The 22847-nt window shown below is 37.5% G+C and overlaps 3 protein-coding genes across 7 annotated transcripts in view; 1 reads left to right on the top strand and 2 right to left on the bottom strand.

Moving 5' to 3' along the window:
* Nucleotides 1-8438, bottom strand: part of LOC132707355 (tyrosine-protein kinase Src64B) — a 48493-nt gene extending 40055 nt beyond the window's left edge. For 2 of the 3 annotated variants that reach the window (XM_060679178.1, XM_060679176.1), the window contains exons 1-2: nucleotides 8221-8438; nucleotides 502-565 (exon numbers count right to left, since the gene is read on the bottom strand). The gene's annotated coding sequence lies outside the window, so the exon portion shown is untranslated. The remainder of the gene's footprint in view (nucleotides 1-501; nucleotides 566-8220) is intronic. The other variant, XM_060679177.1, reaches the window with a different exon arrangement.
* Nucleotides 8439-8709: 271 nt separating this feature from the next.
* On the top strand, nucleotides 8710-9583 carry LOC132707316 (ATP synthase subunit d, mitochondrial-like). The gene is made up of 3 exons (XM_060679116.1): nucleotides 8710-8933; nucleotides 8981-9199; nucleotides 9258-9583. Exons 1-3 carry the CDS (start codon nucleotides 8812-8814, stop codon nucleotides 9442-9444), a joined length of 528 nt encoding a protein of 175 aa, XP_060535099.1. The 5' UTR covers nucleotides 8710-8811; the 3' UTR covers nucleotides 9445-9583.
* A 767-nt stretch (nucleotides 9584-10350) lies between these two features.
* LOC132707208 (protein-L-histidine N-pros-methyltransferase) overlaps nucleotides 10351-22847 on the bottom strand; it is a 127912-nt gene continuing 115415 nt past the window's right edge. For 2 of the 3 annotated variants that reach the window (XM_060678955.1, XM_060678956.1), the window contains exons 3-5: nucleotides 11729-11938; nucleotides 11229-11407; nucleotides 10351-11177 (exon numbers count right to left, since the gene is read on the bottom strand). In XM_060678955.1, coding sequence (XP_060534938.1) covers nucleotides 10963-11177; nucleotides 11229-11407; nucleotides 11729-11938 — 604 coding nt within the window. In that variant the 3' untranslated portion in view covers nucleotides 10351-10962. The remainder of the gene's footprint in view (nucleotides 11178-11228; nucleotides 11408-11728; nucleotides 11939-22847) is intronic. The other variant, XR_009619721.1, reaches the window with a different exon arrangement.

Here is a 22847-nt window from a genome sequence, read left to right on the forward strand (position 1 = left end):
AATATATAATTTCGTGAAAATCTGAACTTTTAGTTCTTATTTATTTTGAACAATTAAGTAAAATTATTAATAGACATACAGGGTGTTAAATTAAAAAACACAAGTTTAGTAGTTTCTGTTTCATTTCATTGAAAGGTAACCTTGGGTCATGAAAAGGCGCAACACGCTAGCATTATTAATAAGGGAAATACGCCGTAAAATCATCAAACATGACCGATTTTTTAAAAATCGATCCGTACGATAATCAGGCATGTGTCCGGATTACTAAAGTTATACTGTACTTACATTACGATGCAGATAGAACACGTGTCGGCAATAGAAGCCGTCCTCAGCGATGTGCAATACAACAAATGAACTTGGAGCGGTACTTATAATATTTACTTAGCAACTAACCAGGATATAGCTTTAAAAAATCCAATCAACATCGCAAAGGAAATGAAAAACATTTCAAAATTTTGATGTACCAAAAAAAAACGCACAAAAAACAACGATTATCCATACCTACTTCCCGTCATGAAGATGCGGAAGATGATGACGTTGCGGTATTGTGGGGCTCGGGAGCTTGCTGAAATCAAAGCAAAATCGTTAATTCTGAAGCAGAATGGCAAAAATGAAGCTAATTTAATATAACAAAAATACCGCTAGTAATGGAGAACCTTGTCCTTCTTTCGTTCCATTAGTGATTCGCTTTGAAAACTCTGCGACAAACAAGCGTAAAAATTGATGCTTAGAATGTTTGAATACTTTTCCTTTTTTGAAAATTGCAAAATACACACACACACTTGGCTAAATATGTAAATCTAATCATAATTTTTTATTTTTGAAAACGGACCAAGTTTTAAATTTGTAAATAATACACACCAAATTGATTATCATGTCGTATAAATAATAAAATCTAATAAAAAAAAGTAAGTTTTGATTATTACATGAAAATACTTTGGTTTTATATTTGATTTATAATTATAACTCGCTGAGTTATTATTTATTTACAAATAAGCTTTTTTAACACTAGCATGAAATTATGAGTAGGTATCCTACATACACCAGATTATCACCGTCAAAAATAGTGAAAATATATAGCAACCACTTATTTTAAAGGATACAACATTGAAATGATTCCACAACGCATACCCTTTAGCAAACGATTTGCCGTCAAAACCACATGTTATCATTAGTATCGACGTGTACGATAAAGAAAATAATCCCTGTTACTCCCCTTCACTCCCTATATAAAATTTGCCAAGCAAAATCGGCCGTCACAGGTTAGTCTTAACTTAAAAAACGAATATACCCCAGAATATTATACATATTCCTCGCCTTATTTCAATAGAAGTTGCGAGCTAGACGCATTTACTAAACGTATGTTGCTATGTCTAGACCCGGTTGCGTATTTAAAAAAAAAACGCGCATAACCCAAGCACGTGCAAAGTGCCTTAATTAAGCTCGCATATTAATTGCCGCATACCTGACGCCAATTTCACGAGCAAAACGTGAAAACTCACGCCGCCGAATCGCGGAACCCAGAGATATGCGCGTCTATTTCGTCCCGATTTCGGCGCAATCGGTAGGATCCGCACAGGTGGAGTTCCTAAGCGTCACACGGGTCGAATATCTTCGACTAGGTTGCCGCGCGAATTTTATGTTTTCAGAGGCAAAATTGGCCCCCGATACTTTTATTGCCAGCCATAAAATCTCGAATCGGATCTCAAAACGTTAACTATATGCCGTAGTATTAACTGTATTTTTATTACCGCCTATAATGGTGGCTTCGTTTTATTTTTCCCGGATACATGCCGATAATTTATTCGGTTAGCAGCATAATTTACTTCTGCATTTCAAGATTCTGTTAAATTTCTTTAAACTGTGTAGGAGTAGATGTTGGATATTCACAATTTTTGAAATATATGTATATAAGCTCCGTAGGCCATCCTCTTTTCCAGGCCTCCATATCCGTCCAATGTTGTTCTTCCATTCATTTTCTCTCTATATCCTTCTGAACTTATCTTATTCATTTCTCTGGAGGTCTTTCCCTTTTTTCTCTATGTGGCAGTTGCCAATTTAAAATCTTTTTTTCCGCTTAAGTCATAGCGTTGTTTCTACATTCATTCTTCGTTTTATTTCGTTTCAACTTCTAACAAAATCCATTTCTGTCGCTTATAATATGTATCTATCACGTAACATATTTGTTTTTTACTTGAGCCCTCCTTTGATCTTCGATCCACTGACAGATATTTGCTTCTACTATATATTTTTTAAACCGACCTCACTATATGCCTCAGATATTTTTCCATATCATATAGTATCGATGTTATATGAGTTATTCGCAATGAACAAGACATATTTAATATGTCAATCTTTTTATATCTCATGTTTTAAAAAGTGCCGGGAGATAAACAGCAGTTTCACCGGAGTCCTAGATAGTCTGCCGCCTTGATACTTTCAATATACAGTAGAGCTTCGCTAATTCGAACTCCACTAATCCAGACAAAATTTATTTACATTATATGTAGATCATGCGGTCTTCGATAATTTCATGTAACTTTTATGGTGTTGTTTAGGTGAATCCCCTAATTATTAAAAAGTCGCAAAAGATAAAACAAAACTTTATCACTAGCAGAAAAATGTGATATTTTGGAAAAATTAAAAAATGGTATTACTGGCAAGGTATTGGCTATAAAATATGGAGTCGACTATTTCGGATATAAAACAGAAATCTGGGCAAATAAAGAGATGTGTATTTTGTATAGCTAGGATGAATTTTTAAGTATGTAATGTAAATTTTGTTTGGAGAGTTTTGAAATGACAGAAACTAAACATTTTTTGTTTTATTTTTTGACATTTTGGGTACAAACTGTAAACTCTTCGGCGATAAAATTCCTCTATACTAATGTTATCGTATTGTTTCAGCTACATCGGAAATTGATTTTCTTCACCGTGCCGTAAAAAAAATCTGCGAAAAGGAGAATATCTCCAAATGGAAACTGAGTTATACGGGTGGTTTATTAAGCAGCGGGAAAAATATGCAACCATTACATCCTATATTTTAAGAGAAAAGACTTTGTGCAAAATGTTACGGTGATAACAATTTTATCGCAAGTAGAGGTTGGGTAACCAAATTTAAAAAGAGACGAGTTATTCGTAACCTCAAAGTTATTGGGGAAAAATTATCTAGAGACCCAAGTATTGTTAAGCCTTTTCATTAGAAATTAACCAACAAAATTAGGGAGATGCAGGTGGAACCAAATCAACTTTACAACGCAGCACTGTTCTGGAAAATGTTGCCAGATCGTACTTTGGTATATCATAAAGAGAATTCGGCGCCTGGGCGCAAAGTGTCTAACGAAAGAATAACTTTCGTTCCGTTTCGTTAGGAATTGAATATAGCGTGGATGACTTTAACTTTATTTGTCAAATGGTTTCACGAATCTTCGGTTCTACGAGTAAAAACGTTTCAGAAAGATAATAATATAAGCGGCAATGCACTTTTACTGATTGATAATGCTCGAAGTCATTCAACAGAAGATCGGTGATGATGGAAATATCGTAGCTATGCTCCTTCCGCCTAATGTCACGCCCTTAATCCGACGGATGGATCAAAATGGAATCCGCCGCATTAAAATGTTCATGTTTTGATTTTTGAAGAAACTGATAGTTCCAGCACACTAAAAAACACGAATTTAAGAGATGTCGTATTTCTGCTGGCCAGTTCATGGGATAAATTAAGTCCTGATGCAATTCAGAGTTGTTGGAAAAAAATATTTTTTCATCCAGATCTTGATGAGTCAAACTTTGGTTGGGAGCCTGAAGATTGGATCTGAAACCGCCAGTAATGAATAAAGAGAATTGTTACTACTGAAAGTAATAATTTGCAAGAAACAGAGATCAACGAGTGGAACCGCTGTACAGTGAAGAGGGTGACGAGGAAGGTGTTAGATTTGATCTAAAAATTAAACATGAGGAAGCTATTCGTCGCTTTGGCACATGTATACAGTGGGCAGAAGAAAATGGTGCTGAACTGAATGTTTTGTCCATCTTACGAACCATGAGAGAACGCGCAATGCAAGCAAGACAATCCAATATAAAACAAACACAACTTACAGATTTTTTTAAATCTTAGTTTCGTAAGTCCTAATTGTTAGTCTTATTAAAATTTGCCGATATCCGCATCAGCACGTTACATTTTCTGTTCTACATCGGTAAGTGTAAGAACTGCGTGTGGGTGTCCTTTTTCTTTTATTTTTTAGGTGTTAGTAAATATTTACAATTTTATGTTAATAAATGCTATAACAATGTGAGATTCCAATAATCGGGATGTTTCACTAATCCGGATTGCATATTTTATTAGTCTGGATTACCTTATACCTACAGTATCTGACTCTGGTCTAAAATATCAAATAGCTTTTGCAAAATGTTTATTGATTCCGCGCTAGCCTTTTTTTATAGTCTGCTAAATAGTAAAGATGTTTTCGACACAAGATTGTCCGGCTGTGAAACCGCAACTATAAGTGTTATTACAAGTACTCTCTTTACAACTACTGTCATAAACTCGCCTGATTTTTCGCAGCCATTTATAACAAAAAAAAAATGCGCAAAAGCTCGAAGAGAACAGAACATTCGAAAACCATGCCGGGATTAAAAACTCGATAATGGTTCTCTCGGAAATGAAATGTAAAAAAATTATGAAACAACATTCAATCTTAACTTTTGCAGTAAAATAAACCAATTTCTATAAATCACTCAGTAGTCTAGACGATAAAAAATAAATTTGTGATTTTTGACAAGCTTTGAATAAACAGGGGCTAGCAACCGCGACAGTGGCGTGCCCCACCGTATTTCATTCGCGTTAATTCGTTTGTTTAACTGCCGCTTTTCCGATGCCTAACGACGGCGTTATATTTACGGAGTCGTAATCGACGCGTCGCGACGGCATTAAACGGCGCTTTCGGCTACTTATTAACGCCCCCTCCGAGAAACGCGTTCCTTCGCCCCCATACCGATTCGGGTTTAATCTAAAGTGACAGTAAGGGGCAGGGATTGAAACTGTCTCTCGATTTATCACGCTCGGAGCTCGTCGCGATACCGCTAGGTTCAACTACAGACGCAATATCTCCCATAAGTTTCAAAAATATTCCGAACATTTTTTAGGTTACAGAGTCTTCGGAACTAACCAAACGTTATTTCTTACAAAAATTGAACTGAGCAGGCTTTTACTTGATGAAAATCCATTTATCAAAATAAATAAGAACTAAAAGTTCAGATTTTCACGAAATTATATATTTTGACGTGACAATTGTTTCGACAACACCGTGTCTTTATCAAATGTTTTTTGATAAAGAAAACGGTGTTGTCGAAACAATTGTCATGTCAAAATATATAATTTCGCGAAAATCTGAACTTTTAGCTCTTATTTATTTTGTTATTTCTTACTATTCTACTTAATCTACCAATTAGCGAAACATTCAGTGTATGTAATAATTAGGTACTTATCTTAATCTACCGTCTCTATACATTCTAATAACCTCGGTAAGTACTAATTATATAGAAGGCACGACCAAGAAGTAAAATAGAAAATATATTCAATGCATTATTGTCCTGCAGTAGTACTTTTAAAAATATTATGAAAATTCGCCCAAAAATCAATTAAAATGACATAGAACCACTTTGTTTGCATCAGCTAAACACCAAAGGGCTAGATTTTATTCAAATTGAAATTAAATAAGAGAAATATTCAACTATGAACATCGAATATGAAACGATTAAAAAAAAAATGGCACCGCCAGCAAGTTTCTTACAGGTCTTTAGACAAGACTAGGCTGTTACTTCATCTATATTCTAGGCAAAAGCCGACGCCTGATCCTTTGCCAATTGGTAACTTCAAATATTAACATTTTTATTAAATGTGTCACTTTTTCTTTCTTTATTTCAGCTTTTTTTTTACTGTCACAACATCTTTTTTTTTAATTAGTTCATTTGCTTGATTAACTTTGCCTACTGTTTATTACTCCAAAACCTCAGCCCCTTATAGCGGACTCTTACCCGTAACCATGCCAGGACCGTCCTAGGAATTTATCAACCTACACTAACAAGCGGAATATAATTATGTTTTCCATCTTTTTCGGCGAGCAATTCTTGAAACATGTGCATAAAAAAAATAGTACAAAGTGACAATTTATTACGTTCTATTTCATTACGTTTCTACATAATGTCACTATTAATATCCAAAATATTAAATATATGCAGTTCTTTTAGGGTTAAAACATTATTCATTTTATAAGCGTTGTAGATTATACGCCTAATTAGATCTGCGTGTTGGTCTTTAAAAACTCGTGAAGTACTAGCATCTTCATGTCACTTGTTTTTATTGCTGCTCCTACTTCCCCTTCTGAATTTCTTATAAAATTGTAAACATTCAAAACAATTTGTTTAGCATCCGAAGATAAATGGATCCGTTTTTTTATTTGCTCAAAAAAAGGATGTTATTGTTTACAAATTGAAGAACTATATAGAAGATACAAAAAGGCAAGAAGAAGAATGGACAGGCACACAAGACATAAATTATTATTTTCAAACTTATCTGTAAGATCAATAGGGTTCAGATACTTACCCTTATACTTTGAACGCTCCAGTGAAACCAGCCTCGCACAGTCAAAGATCGAGAATCAGGTACATAAATACGTACTTACTGAAAGGATCACGGTCAAATACCTACGTAATATATACGAACATATTGCAATTTAATTTAGTTTCTAGAAATATTCGTTACGGTCCATCTCAGAAAAGACCTAATGCACAATAAACATCTGTTGGGAAGGATTTTATCACGGTCCTGCGAAGGTCTGCGGTTAATAAAATACTTAAAACATCACAGCAATGCAAATGCACTATATTTTTGGTCTATATACCTGTCTGTATTTAGAATGACATTTTACAAGGAATACAAATCACTTTGATAAATGTTACAATCGGTTCGTTTTGATTTTAAAACAAAACGTGACATTTTGATTTTTCCTTAATTAGCGGGGACTTAATGTTTAAATAATCGAATTCTTATCGATTGCTGGCTACGATGCGACCTGAGTTAACCTCGCCGCGAACCGCCCTGTATATTTTTTCGTGGGTTGCTATTTTCACGCTTTCCTTCTCATCCGAGAAGTGACGTCACGATCATACCGCTAGCATACGTCCATCCCCTCCACCGGTCTATAGCAGCCGTATTTTAATGGTGAAAAATTAATATGCCACTCGCTTTCTGTATACAACCGGCTTATTTTTTTTTCCTCTCAGACAATGCTTCCTTGTTCCACATACCGGGGAGACTTAATCACCACGCCGCATAGAAAGTTGTTTACGGCACTAATTAATTTTGTTATTAATTTCATATAAATCACAATTATTGTTCTCGACTATACTTATATATCGGCAGCGAGAATAAAATGGCAAAGTACGGGGTACGATCAATATATATTAATGCTGTGCAAAACCTGTAGTTTCGGAATGGGTACATAATGTTAATCCTCCCGACTTTAAGCCGTAAATTACGGCGTATTTAATAACTTAAGCCTTCCGAGAATTTTAGAATAAAAATTAGGGGCAATTAAGAAATTACAAAACAATAAAAGTGAAACAGCCACAATTAACTACAGCCTACGTCACAATATCCGCAACGGGTACCTGGATGATATCCTCGACAGCATTTGACATTAAGAGAGCTTTACAGTGTCATCTGTTTTGAAATTTTTGAAACTGTTGGTCGATGTTTGGCAACCCATCTTGCCGTAACATTTACATATACCCGGGTAATGCAGGCTCGCTAATTATTTAATCGCTATCGATTTTAATCGAAATATTTTAAATTCGAATTCAAGACAATCCCGGTAATCCGCACGCGAGCTACATTAAGGTCTTTATTATTTAAAGATAGCGGCATTAAACCCGCAGAGCGACACCCCAATAAAGGGGGGAGAATTTAGAGCACAACAATAATGCATGAAAAGTATACTCGATTTGAATATCGTATCGTGTACGCGGCCCACGCGCTTATCTCGTTCCGAGAACCAATTAAAAACAACGCCGAAAACAATTTCGAGCGATCGTTCGCTCTCGATACATACTTTCTCCTTTTTGGCGACATGTCATCGAAATTAACATAACGATTTGTTTAATTGAAAAAAATCTGCCCAAATCGGAGCCGATTCTAAACAATGACATAAAAATACTGACCCTGTTTTTCGCGAATCCAGACAGAGACACGTCGTAGTTTTGGCACTTTACAATAGCCCCGCCAGTGGTGTTCCGAGTCCGCAAGAATCAAAGTCTTTTCCATACATGACACTACCACAAATTCATCAATATAAACACAAACACTGCACGGGAGCGAGTGCGACGGCCATTTTGCTTCGTGTGAAACTGAAAGCGGAGACAACAGAGCTACGCAGCCGAGACGAAATTTCCCTACCACAGTTGAACGTAGAGTGACGTAGAGACACGGAACACCGCGCTTTGCAACACGCCAAATTGAATTTCACCAGAATCACAATTACAACCGTTTTTTGACTTACCCTACTTTGGAGCGTTGTTATTACCCGATGGATATGATGCAAATTAAAAAATAAATCGTAAATTCGACCGAAAGCATTTTATTAACAATATGCTTTGCAACCATCTAGAGACACAGAATACAAGTTTTCATGTTGGCAACGATAAGGCAAATGTCAAACGTTTCAGTCAGCTGTCGATTGATAAACTGGCCATTTGTTGCATAACCAATTTTCGTCTGAATTTACGCTCGGTTTTTGAGTATTGCAGGTGAAAATGGCTGCGAGAAGAATCGCCCAAAGTTCCGTCAACTGGAGTGCCATTGCCGAGCGGGTTCCGGAAAATCAACGTCCAGTTTACCTGGCGTTCAAGTCCAAATCCGATCAGTACCTCAGAAGGTAACTGTGTTCCCTCTATGCGGTACCACGCTAACATTTATTTCTAGGGTGATGCAGTACCCCGAAAAGGCTCCGACCATAGACTGGTCGTATTACAAGCAGCGGGTGCCTATAGCTGGTATGGTTGATGACTTTGAGAAGCAGTACTCTGCTTTGACCATTCCATATCCGCGCGATACAGTTAGCTCTCAAATTGACGCCCAGGAGAAGGAAATTAAGGCGGACATTGAGAAATTCAAAAAGGAATCTAATGCTAGGATTGAGGAGTGAGTGAGGTTCTTGGTATTAGCCTGACAATTAATTAAATTTCATTTTTTTTACTAGATATAAGAAACAGCTGGCACATTTGGCAAGTTTGATTCCATTCGATCAGATGACACTGGAAGACTTCCGCGAGGCATATGCTGATGCGTCTCTTGACGCAATCAATAGGCCTACACTGTGGCCGCATGATCCTGAAACTCAGCCTGACTATTTCGAAAAGGAAGCACTTTTAGAAGAAAAGCACTAAACGCTTGCAAGTTACTAAATTAGAGCTGGAATTTAGATGATTAATATGTGTAATGTAAATTATAAATTTTGAGTTCTTTATTTCTAAACCAAAACTGCCCTAGGGGCAAAATATTAAAATACTTCAAAGTAGTAGATCATTAGCCTTTTGGATATTTTTGGTCGATATCATTTCCTGTCAAATGTTATATCGCAACATTTGGTAGTCTCTTGCTTTCGGCAATTTTCATGAAACGTAAAAAAATCAATAACGTTATAAATATTTCACACAAAATGTGTTTTTTGTTCATTGTCTAAAACGCAAGTTAACGGCACGTGGCGCCATCGCGTGGCCATTTTCCGCTTTATAATTTAAATTAGAAGTTTAAATGCAGAAAACTGCTTTTTACTTACCTTTCGACACTGAAAAACAGGGAGAACGGCAACTATAGACATTTAGGAGAGGGAAAGCATCGTCTTTTCTCTAGGAGAGGTCACTGACGCGAGTAAAATTGCTTGATCATTGGTTTGACAGAAATCCCGGCGCATTCGCCGGTTATGGGAAAATATAAGCTCCTTCGAAATATGAAAACTGTGGCACAAAAGCTAGTTAAAGTCTCATGACGCAATAGCAAAACATACAAAAAAGTGTGCTTTGGAAATAGGTGAAACGGCAAGATAAGGACAAAGAAAATTGTAAACAAAAAGTGCAGTGTAAGAACCTGCGAAGGAAGAAAATCCTCGCATTTTCGCGCTAGGAGGTCATTAAGGCAAGTCGCAACCTTGGCTTCAAAAGGGACGAAAAAGCTAGATAAAGTTTCATGACGCCATCGCGTGGCGCTACTCTCGTTTTCATAATTTAAAAAGTATAAAAAGAGTGTACTTACTTACCTTTGAATATTGAAAATAGGGAGAATGGCAGGAATAGGGCAAAGAAACTTGTAAATAAAAGCTAAATGAAAGTTAATTTTGTTGATACTGGCATATTTGCTATAACAGTAAAGACCTGTGAAGGAAGAAAAGACTCGCATTTTCGCCCTAGGAGGTCATTAAGCCAATTCGCATTTTTATTTTCAAAAGGGACAGTGACCCCGGCGCATTCGCCTGTAATAAGAAAAAGCGAGTAGAAGATGATTCAATTACTGGGTGATTATTATAAAGTCCAGCTCTTTAATATAGAGGGATATACAATAAATCTTGTTTGAAGTAGGAAAATAAAAGTCAGTTTTCGTTATGTATAAACAAAATAAAGCTTTTTGCTTATCAAATACTGATATTATAGCACCATTCAATAAACAGGAGGTGCTACCTAAAACATAAATTTCCATAAATTAAATATTATGAACCATGTTAATGTACTTGCCAGTGTCTACAAAATTTGTAGAGATTTGGAAGTTTCAACTAAAACAAAAAAAAAAATTTCCAAATTTCCTGGCTATAAAACGTAACACCGTAAAAATGGCATTATCTTACTGTTAACGCGATCATTTGGCAACATAGTAAATTGTATGAAGTTGAATCCCGATCGGTATCTCGCGACCTATCGGGCGTTCGACAGTCTCAAGACGAACACCACGTCGTCCAGCCAATAATAAGACTGGTGGAGGTCGCCTTCGCAGAGATATGGCACCCTGGACCAGGCGGTGACGTCGAAGCCAGCAGGTTTAAGCACCTCCTCTACCACGCTGATGACTTGGTCTTCGAAACGCTCGCCATCTATCGGTAGTAACTCGCGTGGCTTGTGGTCAGGCGCCCCTGAAAAACGACGGCTACAACCTAACTTATAAAACCGGAACGAGTAGTTACCGGATTCGACGTAGGCCGAGAACGGCAGCACCACCGCGAGCAAGAGGAACCCGTCCGACTTGAGGGATTCCCGGATTCTGCTCAAGAGTTGCAGAGGCGTGTCGCAACGGTCAATCACGTTCAAACAGGCCACGAAATCGAACTTGCGGTCCAGAAACCACGCGTCGACGTCTAAAACTCTAATCAGAAGATGGATTTAACAATTTTTGCTAACATGTTTTAAGAATTTTTCAGGGATATCCGGTAATGGTCGAGCGTCCTCGGCTAACGCACCCGACAGACTTGAAAGAAAAGAAGAAGATTGCGTCGTCATTACCTGCTAATTTGTATTGTTTTTATTCGAGTTTACGTTATTTGGTACGTGTTATGATAGTGTTTTGTACGCTTCTAGCAGTGATAAATGTAGATGCGTTAAGTTTAAAGTTTCAGGGACACTTTTAAATCCACGTTTACTTACTGCTACTGTTACTAAAACTATAGTTAATAAAATACGGACTTACCGATAACCTTTCTGGTCAAGCAGAGATCTCATCGTGTCCGACACCTCGGTAACGTAGACGTTTCGGAATAGGGGCGCTAGCCGGGCAGTCACTTCGCCGTCGCCGGCCCCCAGATCCAGCAGAGAGTCCGCTCGCCATTCGTCGTCGGCGTGGAGGAGTTTTAGCAGCTGCGGCTGCGACAAGACGAACATGGACCCGCGTCGGAGCCAGCTGCGACGAAAACGACTGTATAGAAACGGCGCAATTGGGTAGGATCGTAAAACCGACGACGGCCGGGAGACGCGCCCGCGATCGTCGAAAGTTTTCACGCCTCCCCGCGAGATCGCCTCTAATATCAATAATTTAATTTTTTTCCATCCGGATAATAATTGTTCGTCGGCCGTAGACGCGGTTCGGGCAAATAAAATTGTAAAAATGGCGATAATGGCATTCCGCTGCGTGGTAAACTCCGAGAGCCGTCGGCCATAAAAATAGTTCAGCGCGTGAAGGAATCTCCTCGAGATGGCGGCCCACTATGCTATTCCGCGGCCGTCGTCTCTAAGAAAATTTAATTTTTCTATAGTCTGGACGATGCGCTTTTTGGGCTTTTGTTTGTAATGGTTTTTTTTTGTCTTATTAAATCAGTTTTAACTTCAATTTCCAATCTTATGGAAATTGGACGTATGTAATTATATTGATGATATTCCTATTTTATGGGAATTTACTTATGTTCTTGAAAGATACGTTCGCTGTATTATGGGAATTTCTATTTTTGTCGTAATTTCTCCTTACTAAATATATATACACATACATGAGACGTTTTAAATTTTACTTTGGTATCGCATAGGAAGGATTATAATATATCATTTTTCAAAAAACTGAATTGCTTTTATGCGAATTTAAATAAATGGGTGAAATATTTCCTGTAAACGTCACATAATCATAAGTACTTTAATGTTCCCACATTAGGTTAGGATTCATATTAATTTCTTATGGTTGACATGTTTTTAATTTGTAATTAGAAAAAGTTATACCTGACTATGGGAATTCTTATATAAATAAGAAACTATTTGTAGTAATTTTTTGACAAATTTTATCAGTTTATAACTTACAGAAAAAAATTATACTCAACTATGGGAATTCTTATACACAAGAATATAATCGTCCATGAGAATTGTAATAAATGCGTGAAATATTTCCTGTAAACGTCATATAATTATAAACTACGCTAATGTGGGAATTGTTTTAATGTTTATAATTGTACTGCACCTATACAATAATTATGTTGATTTCATGCCCATCTCAGGTTAGCATTCATATTAATTTCTTACTGACATGTTTTTAATTTGTAATTTTTAGAAAAAGTTATATCTAAATATGGGAATTCTTATATAAATAAGAAAATATTTGTAGTAATTTTTCGACAAATTTTATCAGTTTATAACTTACAGAAAAAAATTATACTCAACTATGGGAATTCTTATACACAAGGAAATAATCGTCCATGAGAATTTTAATAAATGAGTGAACTATTTCCTGTAAACGTCATATAATTATAAAGTACGCTAATGTGAGAATTGTTTTATGTTTATAATTGCATTCATACCCATCTGAGGTTAGTATTCACATTAATTTCTTAAGGTTGACATGTTCTTAATTTGTAATTTTTAGAAAAAGTTGCACCTAACTATGGGAGTTCTTATACAAATCAGGAAATATTTGTAGTTGTATTTCGAGAAATTTTATCAGTTTACAACTTACAGAAAAAAATTATGCTCAACTATGGGAATTCTTATACACAAAGGAAATAATTATACATGTGAATGAGTGAAATATTTCCTGTAAACGTCATATAATTATAAAGTACGTTACAAATGCACTGCGGCTGTTCAATAATTATATTGATCTTATGTGAGATTTTATGAGGGAGGTATTCCCATTAACTTCTTATAATTGAAATGTTTTCAATTTTTCGGAGAACTATGGTAATTTTTATACATTAAGGAAATATTCGTTTGTCATTCATCGGCATTTGGCAGATATAGTTAAGTTTTTATATCTGAAGACAATATAAATATAATTATTCGAAGTAAATCGCAAGTCCGTATAGTTTTAGTGAACCGCGACGTTTCTCCGGTTCCCGAAGCCTCAGGTATAAATTTTTTTCCGACCAAAATCGTATCGCCGCGTAACGGCCTACGTATTTACTAGTCGAATTACGCGAACAACGAGAGGACGCGGTCTAAAACTCCTCGCGGGAAAAAGCAATTTTTCCTCTAAACCGGGCGATTTACGATTTCGCCTCCGCCGCCGCCGCCGCCACCGCCTCCCGATAATAATAAGAATAATAAGAACGCCCCGGAATGATCATAAACAAAGATCGATTCTTATACCTGAGAGAAAGAGAGGGCCTTGAGCGCGCGAGAAGCACGCGAATAAAAATCCGGCCGGATTATTGGCCTTTAGCTAAAGCAATCTCTCATTCTAACCCGGCAATTGGAAATTGATCAGCAATTTTCCAATTATAATGGATTCTTCGGTCGGCGCGCTCGGGGCCCGACTGCTTCGCTTACCGCCCCCGGTAAAACGAAAACCGACTTTCGACCGCCGCCCCTGCTCCTTAAAAAGGCAAGGGAATGATAAAACGAGGTCCATTATAACAATAATAAACTAAGGTCCATAATTTGGAGGGAGTAAAAGTGATGCCGGCCGTTTTATTTATTTATTCCGCAAATTAAAGCAAAAGTTAAAACATCAATTGAATACAGGGTGTTTTGAAAAAGTGCGCTTTTTCTTGTATCAGCTTCTCCTTTGGATGGCTGCCTTCACTTCTGATAGTAATCATCTAAATAATTCATTTGACGATAGACCACACCATTCTCGAAGATTGCGCAACCAAGAGATTCTTCGTCTACCTACAATTTTGTCCTAACCTTTTAGTCTTGTTGATGTTGGGACAAATAGGATGTTGGAAATAACATTAGGTTGTTTAATAAGTGTCTGGACCAAAATGTCAAACGGTATTTCAAATTTTACAGTAGAGTAATTTTAAAATGCGCAAATTATCTACGTTGCTTAAATTGCTGGTTAATGTAAAATGTAAGTTTTTCTTTATTTAGAGTTAATAATGATTAGCCCTTACAATGGGCTTAATACAGTAAACTTCTTTTATAACGAACGTACTTCCGGGTATTACGTGCATATTTTACTGATCCGGCCAAAATACTCTTGATTTTTCATCGTACTATCGTACGTACCACATATAACTTTTTTTCTGAAACGTGCGTGTCCGACCGACAGTTTCCCCTCTAGTGTGAAATGGCGTATCGGCGCAAGTCTTTAACTGTAAAAGAAAAAAACAGCGACTATCAGAAATCTTGAGAGTGGTGTCGGTAAGGCGGAAACTGCTAGACAAAAACAACAATATCTAAAATTTGGAAAGATCAAGAATGAAAGTGTCTGAAAATTGCACAGGATTAAAAAAAATAGAATCCTGTACGTTCAGATGTGCTCTTTTACGATGGTTTCAAGTTCGAAGATCCGAAAATATTACAATAAATGGTCATGGATTACAGGGTGAGGATTTTAGTTGTCCTACAGGTTCGCTAAAACGTTTAAAAAGACCGTCACAAAATAAACGTCAGAAGAATTTCTGGTGAAGCAGGAGATGTAAACATACAAGGCATGCTGAATTGGTTAGATGATAAGTGGCCCAGTATTGCACAAAATTACAGCTCCGAGGATATTTTCAATGGTGACGAGACTGGGCTACTTTACAAGATGACTCCAGATCGTACTCTTAAATTTAGAGGAGAAAAGTGTTTGGGTGCGAAAAATGCGACGTTCTTGTTATTGGTAAATATGAATGACCGAGATGCATGAAAAATATGAAAAACCGACCTGTCATTTATAAGTCAAACCGGCGAGCGTGGATGGCTTCAGCAATTTTTATAATTATTTAAAGGATTGAGATGAAAAACTAAAACGTCAGAATAGAAAAATATTGCTTCTGGTTGACAATTGTGCAGCTCATCCAAAAAATCTAATCCTTTCAAATATCAGATTAGAGTTTTGGCCTCCAAATAGCACCTCAGCCGTCCAACCAAATGGATCAGGGCATAATAAAATGCTTTAAGACATATTACCGAGGATATTTTTTGTATCGTTTGATCCAGTCATTTGAATGTTTGAATGATGTTACTTCAACCACTATTTCAAACTGCTTTCGACATGCGGATCTGATAAAATCGGAAGATGAGTTCCAGAAGTACAAAAATAATGACGACGAGATCTAACCAACATTGAAGCTGGATAGCTTCCCAACTGTTGATGATAATTTAATAACAATGGCGTTATTAACGGATAATGATATTATTACTGAAGTTTTACAGCCAAATGATCCTCAAAGCTCTGGCAACGAAAGCGACGATGATGTTCAACAGGACGAAGTACCAAGTTATTCTGAAGCGCTTTGTGCCGCTAAAATTGTTACACATTTTTTGCAATCTACTGATAATGTAACTTGAAGGTTGAGAAGCACATCGAGATTATGAAATTTGTATTGAAAAAAAAAAAAAATAACCAAATTTTTTACTCAAAAAGAATAAAGTATATATTTTTACTCGGAAAGTTTATATAGATGGATAAGTTTTTAGTTTAGGTAGTTTACTTTTTTTCGTACCTATATTAGAGTTTATTAGTTTTCTATTTTTATGTAAAAAATATATACGTACCTGTTTTTTTTTTGTAGCGAACTTCCGCTTATAGCGTACTGACTTGATACGGTATTTTGGGATTCAATTCTGTTGATTCTAGAAGGACGACGCGAATTTGGTAATTTCAGAAGAATCAAAAAGGGTTTCTTCTTTTTCTTTTTTTTTTAAATTTGAAATGATTTTGCGAAAAATAACTTTTAACTAACACCCAGCAAAAAACCGTAACCACTTAATATCTAAACTCTGAGCAATACTTTCTGTATGAAAAAAATGAAAGTTTTCTTCATCTTTCACGGTTTTCTGAGGTAATTTTTTTTGCTAGACTGTTAATTCAAAGTACGCAGTTTGTGAAATATTTTATTTATAACAGACAAGTCAAACTAAAAGTTTTTGTTAACGCACCATGAACGGACATTTTATAACGTTAACCTAGATAACGTCGACCATAGATAACCAAGATACTTTTAAAGGCAGTTTCTTCAATAAAAATAATCTAAATCTTAAAGCTACAACAGGAAGAAATCTACAACAGAAGAAATTTAGACCACAAATACCTTTGATTGGATAAGAAAAGTTATTGCTTAAGTTCCAAATAATTTATAATATTTTTACTTCATAGTTATTTCTAAAGCCATTTTCAAAAGTAATTATCATACAAGCAATTATTTCGAAGTTAAACAAGAGTGCCTTCTTTTATGGCAACTTGTTTAAAAAAATATCATTTTTGACTTATTTGGCGACGTTCCTGTACAAAATATTTCAATTTTGAAAGCCAAACTCTTTGGGAGCAATCGGATGTTTTCGTCTTGTTTTGCGAAAATGTACCCAAAAACTAACGGTCGTAGTATGCAACACGTACGGTAAACTACCTCCGCTCCTGTCAAATAAACTCGTGAAAAAAATGCCGTTTACCGCACATGTTGTATAATATACTATTGGGTTGTTCGGAAAGTCATTTCGTTTTTTTTGGGGAACATAAAAGACAGTTTTCGTATAATGAATAAATATTTTATTAAATTATATATTGGCCATTCTGGTCCAACACTTTTTGCCATCTTTCTGGCAGTAACATAATTCCCCTCTCATAAAAGTTTTGGTCCTTGCTGGCAAAAAACTGGTTCAGGTGGTCATTTGAGGTAAAGGTTTTGCCATCCAAAAAATTTTGCAGGGACCGGAACAAATAGTAGTCGGAAGGCGCCAGATCTGGAGAATATGGTGTATGTTGCAGTACGTCCCATTCAAGCTGTAAAAGTTTTTGGCGTGTGACCAAACTTGTGTGAGGTCTCGCATTATTCTGGTGGAACACTACACCCTTCCTGTTGATTAATTCGGGCCTCTTCTCTTTAAGTGAATCATTCAATTTGTCCAGTTGATGACAATAGACTTCTGAATTAATCGTTGTATTGTCCGGCAAAAGCTCAAAAAAAACGATTCCTTTGACATCCCACCAAACGGAGAGCATCACCTTTTTTTGGTGAATGTTGGCTTTTGACACGCTTTGAGCCGGTTCATCTTTTCTGCTCCATGACCTCTTGCGGTTAACATTGTTGTATACAACCCATTTTTCGTCCCCAGTAATAATCCGCTTCAAAAATGGATCATTTTCTTGACGTTTGAGGAGCGAATCACACACGTCAACGCGACGACACAAATTTCGCTCCGTAAGGACATGGGGCACCCACACATCGAGCTTCGAGGTTAAGCCCATGCCTTTCAAATGGCCATAAACAGTCGAATTCGACAAATTTAATCTCTCACCGATCTCTCGTGTGGTTATTCGCCGATTTGCATCAACTAATGCCTTTATCGCATCTTTGTCAGCTTCGACCGGCCTTCCAGACCGTGGTGCATCTTCGACATCAAAATTGCCGGATCGAAATTTTGCAAACCAGTTCTGGCACTGGCGTACTGTTAACACGCCTTCTCCATACACATCCGTCAATTTTTTTCTCGCTTGGACAGCATTTTTACCTTTTCTGAAGTAAAAAAGTAAAATATGCTTATTCCTCTCCATATTTAAAAGGGCACCAACCAAACACTACTGCGTAGAATTAATAGAACTTTTTCACACACAAGCCTTGCAATATCAGCTCTCAAGACATATAATGGTTATGCGGCTTAAGTGTGAAGTTGGTTTCGAAAAAACGTAATTAAGTCCTCTGACGGGAAAAAACGAAATGACTTTCCGAACAACCTTATATTATGACCTAGCAGTTTAACTCTTATATATTCTAATTACTCTTTAAATACATTGTTCATACATTTAGTTATTTATTTATACATAACAGACTGCTTGGAGCAGACCAATTGTAGAGTAAGACGGATTACAAAAAAAAAAGAATATTTACAAAGTTTGGTATATAATAATAATAACGTTAAAAGCAACTCAGAAAGGTTTATAGCCATTCAGCTTTTTTATGTACAAAAAATAGTTGTTGCCGAATACTCCAGAACACGCCTTAACATGAAGCAATATACTACGGTAATGAAAGATGGCGCCTATATGGAACTCCGGAATAATCCCTAGATTTAACACGTTTAATTGTATTTGGTAGCGATATTTATCAGCATTTAAGTGGAGCCCCAGAATATTCATAAAATCTGTTTAAGTTCGGCTGCAATTTTACCATGCTTAAAGGCGAATTAAAGCGTTGAAAACAATCGACATTTTGCAAATCAGTGGTACGACGAAAGAGTGAAAAAAACGGGACCTCTAAGTCTTATTTCCTTATTATGCAATCTATCTTCTTTATGCCCTTTATAAGCTCCGAAACGTTTTCTTAGAAAACTTAAAGCCCTTTCAGTTCATATAATCATTAAAGCAGGAATTGTGCGAAGCCCGAGCAACGAACAAGCGAAAGAACAATATAGAGTCGGGGCCCTGCGCGCAGACAGAGCGAGAGAAAAGAAGAAAAATAGTTTAATAATAATTGCGCTCGAGATAGATCCATGGGCGGAACGTCCGGGATTTTCTCCAGACTCTCTGGTATTGATGGATCGCGGCCTTTCATATATAACCTTCTCTATGTCTCCCGATCTCTATGAGTTTGGTCGTTTCTGGGTCTCGTCAGTATAAAAAACCTCCAGAACCAAAGCTCGTAGGTAACATAAATATGTTTGGTTTTTGCCTATGTTTTATTCTTTCATTTGGCTAACAAAACCTATCTGCCTCGATCGTTTCCTTATCAGTCTCACAATTCTACAAAACTAAAGCTTGCAGCTAACACAGCCTTGCTCCACATCAACTTTGATACGGAGCTCTGATCAAACCACTGTCTGTTGACTTTTGTTACTTTCAATTCTTTTCGATTTCTGGATTTCATCAGTCCCAAAAAAACCTCTAAAACTAAAGCGGTAACTAACACAGACCTGTTGGATCCGAGAGCCCCGACCAATCCACTCCTTATTGACTTTTATCGTCAATTCTCTAATCTATCCAGCTTTACAAGTTAACACAGTCTTGTTCAACCTAACCTATATCTACCTATCTATCTATATATCACTTGTCCAACTACAGCTCGGGTTTCAAATACTTTTTCTTCTTACGTCGACCACGCCGGGTCTGAAAATCCCTCTTGCATCGATTTGGAAGACCTGTCGTTCAGCTCCAAATACCCAATGTACACAGGGTTCAGAGAAAAGGCCGTAACTTAACCCCGTATCGCCGCCGCTGGGCCCCCGATCTCGGCGAGAGAGGAGAGAAAGCCGCCGCGCCCCTTCTTTCTCCACCTCCTCCCGTCCTCCACCACCTCGCGCCTCCCTCAATCATTTTCAATATGAAATTTTTATGTATTGATCGTGTTTTTTAGCGCGGAGCGCCGATGAGGGTGCGGGGCGGGAGAGGCGTCGCGACCGGGGGCGGCGGCGAGGCACTTCTACTGTCACCTCGACGGCCGGACGTCGTTGTCCTGCGTTAGATTTTTAATATCATTACTGCCGGGGGGCGGCGGGCGGGGCTGCCATACGCTCTCATATTAAAAAGTGATGGGTCGGGGATTCGATGAGCCGGGGGGCGATATTCCGGCATTTTGGAAGGAAGCAAATAATCATTTTGCCATATCGCAACTTAAATCGAATCATCCAGTAATTTCGAGAATTAGAATTTGAAAAAAAACTCATGAGTAGTTTTGCCAGCTGTCTCCCTTTCCCTTAAAAATGCGAATTTGTTCGTCATCGGACTGTACGTGGAGTTTTAGTCTGTAGCGTGCAAAGGTTGCCTTAGGATTTCTTCTTGTGAATTAAGCTGCATAGCGATCTTACTCTTTCGTAGCTGCTGTTTCACGACTTCTCCTTGGTCTATTCTGAATGTTTCTAATTGCAGAAACCTTGAATAGGTTTTTGAAACAATCCCGTGTGTACGTTCATACAATCTGCCTTTTTTGACGTAACGAACAAACGCTACCACCAAGAGTAAGACTTAGTTGGTGTGGAGTTAGCTGGTGATCACCATATTTAGATTCGGGGTTAACGCATAGAAATATACAATTTGTGGTGGCATAAAATGGCAATAAAATGCTAGACAGAATAAAAAAGATTGTTCGTCTTGCAGCAGATGTTGTTCCGCCCTGAATGTCTATGTGATCAATGCACGACAACGGTCACTAACGATCATGATTATATTACATGGGAGTAAAAAAGAGAGAATCAGTTGTATTTAAATTAACTCGTACGCCCATTCTCAGAGATGGATTCATGTATTTTCTAAGTAATAATAGATCAGGGTGTTCCTTAATCATATTATATTTAAGTAGCTGCAAAAAATTTCTTAAATAAACTATTGTCTGAAAACACTGTCCATAAAAATCGAAAAATTAAAAAAAGTATACCGTATAAAATATAATTTGCCAAGAGTAAAGTAAACCATAATAAGTTTGTATTTACGATGAAACATCTTCATCTGCCTGGAGGGCCTTTCAAACACATTACTACTGCAGTATCATCGGGTCTTGTCCCACTTACAATATTTTTATTAAAAAATGTTTTGCACTGAGCCTATACCAATTCTATAACATTAAATATGCAATGGTAAGGAGGTAATCTTGAAACTTGGTGACCCATTTCGTCTGTAGCAAACACCAAATTTGTTTTGCAATTTTGACCAGCGATTTTGAAAAAAATTAAAAAGAAAAAGAAACGATTTTCTCGATCTTTATAATGTCGAAACTTGGTGGCCGCTTTTCCCCGACGTTTTTTCCGTATAAGAACATCTTCAGGTCGCGAAACGCTCCCAGGTAACAATCAGCGGGCGAGATAATAGATGGGGGTGGCGGGTGGACGAGGACGCCGCCGCGCGCCCTCTCGACCCACCCGGCCCCGCGTGCCCGCTCCCGAGACGCAGAATCTTATTAAATTGCCCGGGCGTCATATCAGGCCGGGCCGCCGTTGCCCTGGCAACGGCCGGGACACTTTGAAAGTCTAATGCATACACATCTCACACTTCCCTAAGGACGACGACGACGGCGGCGGCGGAGGCGGGGGCGGCGCGGCGCGGAATCATTTTGTTTTCACGCGTTACTCCTCTTCTTCCCGCGCTCGTACGTGTGTGTGTGTATGTATGTGTGTGTTGTTATTAGATGGGCGCATGTCTACGTTTTCCCATTTAAATTCCAGCAGTCGAAATCGGACGGCCGAGGGGTGGAGGGAGCTCGGAGGCGGGGGACATCCCCTGCGATCCTTTTTTTTTTCTTACTTATTAAGATTTGTTTCGAATGACGTGCGGAGATTTTCAAACACTCCGGGGGGTAGTCTAATGCTCGGGGAGGCTCCACGCATCCCACATAATCGATATGTTTATCTGCTACACGTCTAGGTATGCGTCGAAGCCTTATGGGTATAAACAAGTTGGAATTCCTCTATGTATAAACCTAAGACAAGGATGTCGAAGTTTAAGGGATACTCTAGTAGACTTTGGTAGACTTCATTGTCTCGGCAGCGAAGAAAAACACCATAACATAACACTTTTATCAATCCACCAGAGGTGTAGATTGGCGCATAATACTTAATCGTTCCTTAAACACAAGACACAAAGGTAGCATTTCTTGCTATTAATGTCTAATATATCTGGAATACTACCACCAGAACATCGGCTTGGTACCTAAGAGCCAAGCCAAGACCGCAGAAAGTACAAATTTTATTGTAGATAGTAATGAAGAATAAATTTTGTACCCACGTCAGTCATTGAGAACCAGCAAAACAGAAACCTTAAATAGGTTTTTGAAACAATCCCGTATGTATGTTCCATACAATCCGCCTTTTTTGACGTAACGAACAAACGCTACTACTTAGACTTAGCTGATGATCACCCTGTTTACATTCGGAGTTAATGCATAAAAATATCACCATTGCTTTCGGAAAAAGGAAATATAGTCGGTACAATTCCTCTATATATAAACCTAGGACAAGCATCTCGAAATTTACGGGATGCT

Source organism: Cylas formicarius, unplaced genomic scaffold (genome assembly GCF_029955315.1).
Source record: "Cylas formicarius isolate icCylForm1 unplaced genomic scaffold, icCylForm1.1 PGA_scaffold_9__14_contigs__length_23061073, whole genome shotgun sequence".
Classification (NCBI taxonomy): Eukaryota; Metazoa; Arthropoda; class Insecta; order Coleoptera; family Brentidae; genus Cylas; species Cylas formicarius.

What these genes read in the sequence shown, in the direction of transcription:
- LOC132707316 (XM_060679116.1), top strand. Translation starts at nt 8,812, where the DNA reads ATGGCTGCGAGAAGAATCGCCCAAAGTTCCGTCAACTGGAGTGCCATT. An exon ending in TCCGATCAGTACCTCAGAAG is followed by an intron (nt 8,934 to 8,980) that starts GTAACTGTGTTC and finishes ATTTATTTCTAG; the next exon opens with GGTGATGCAGTACCCCGAAA. An exon ending in TCTAATGCTAGGATTGAGGA is followed by an intron (nt 9,200 to 9,257) that starts GTGAGTGAGGTT and finishes TTTTTTTACTAG; the next exon opens with ATATAAGAAACAGCTGGCAC.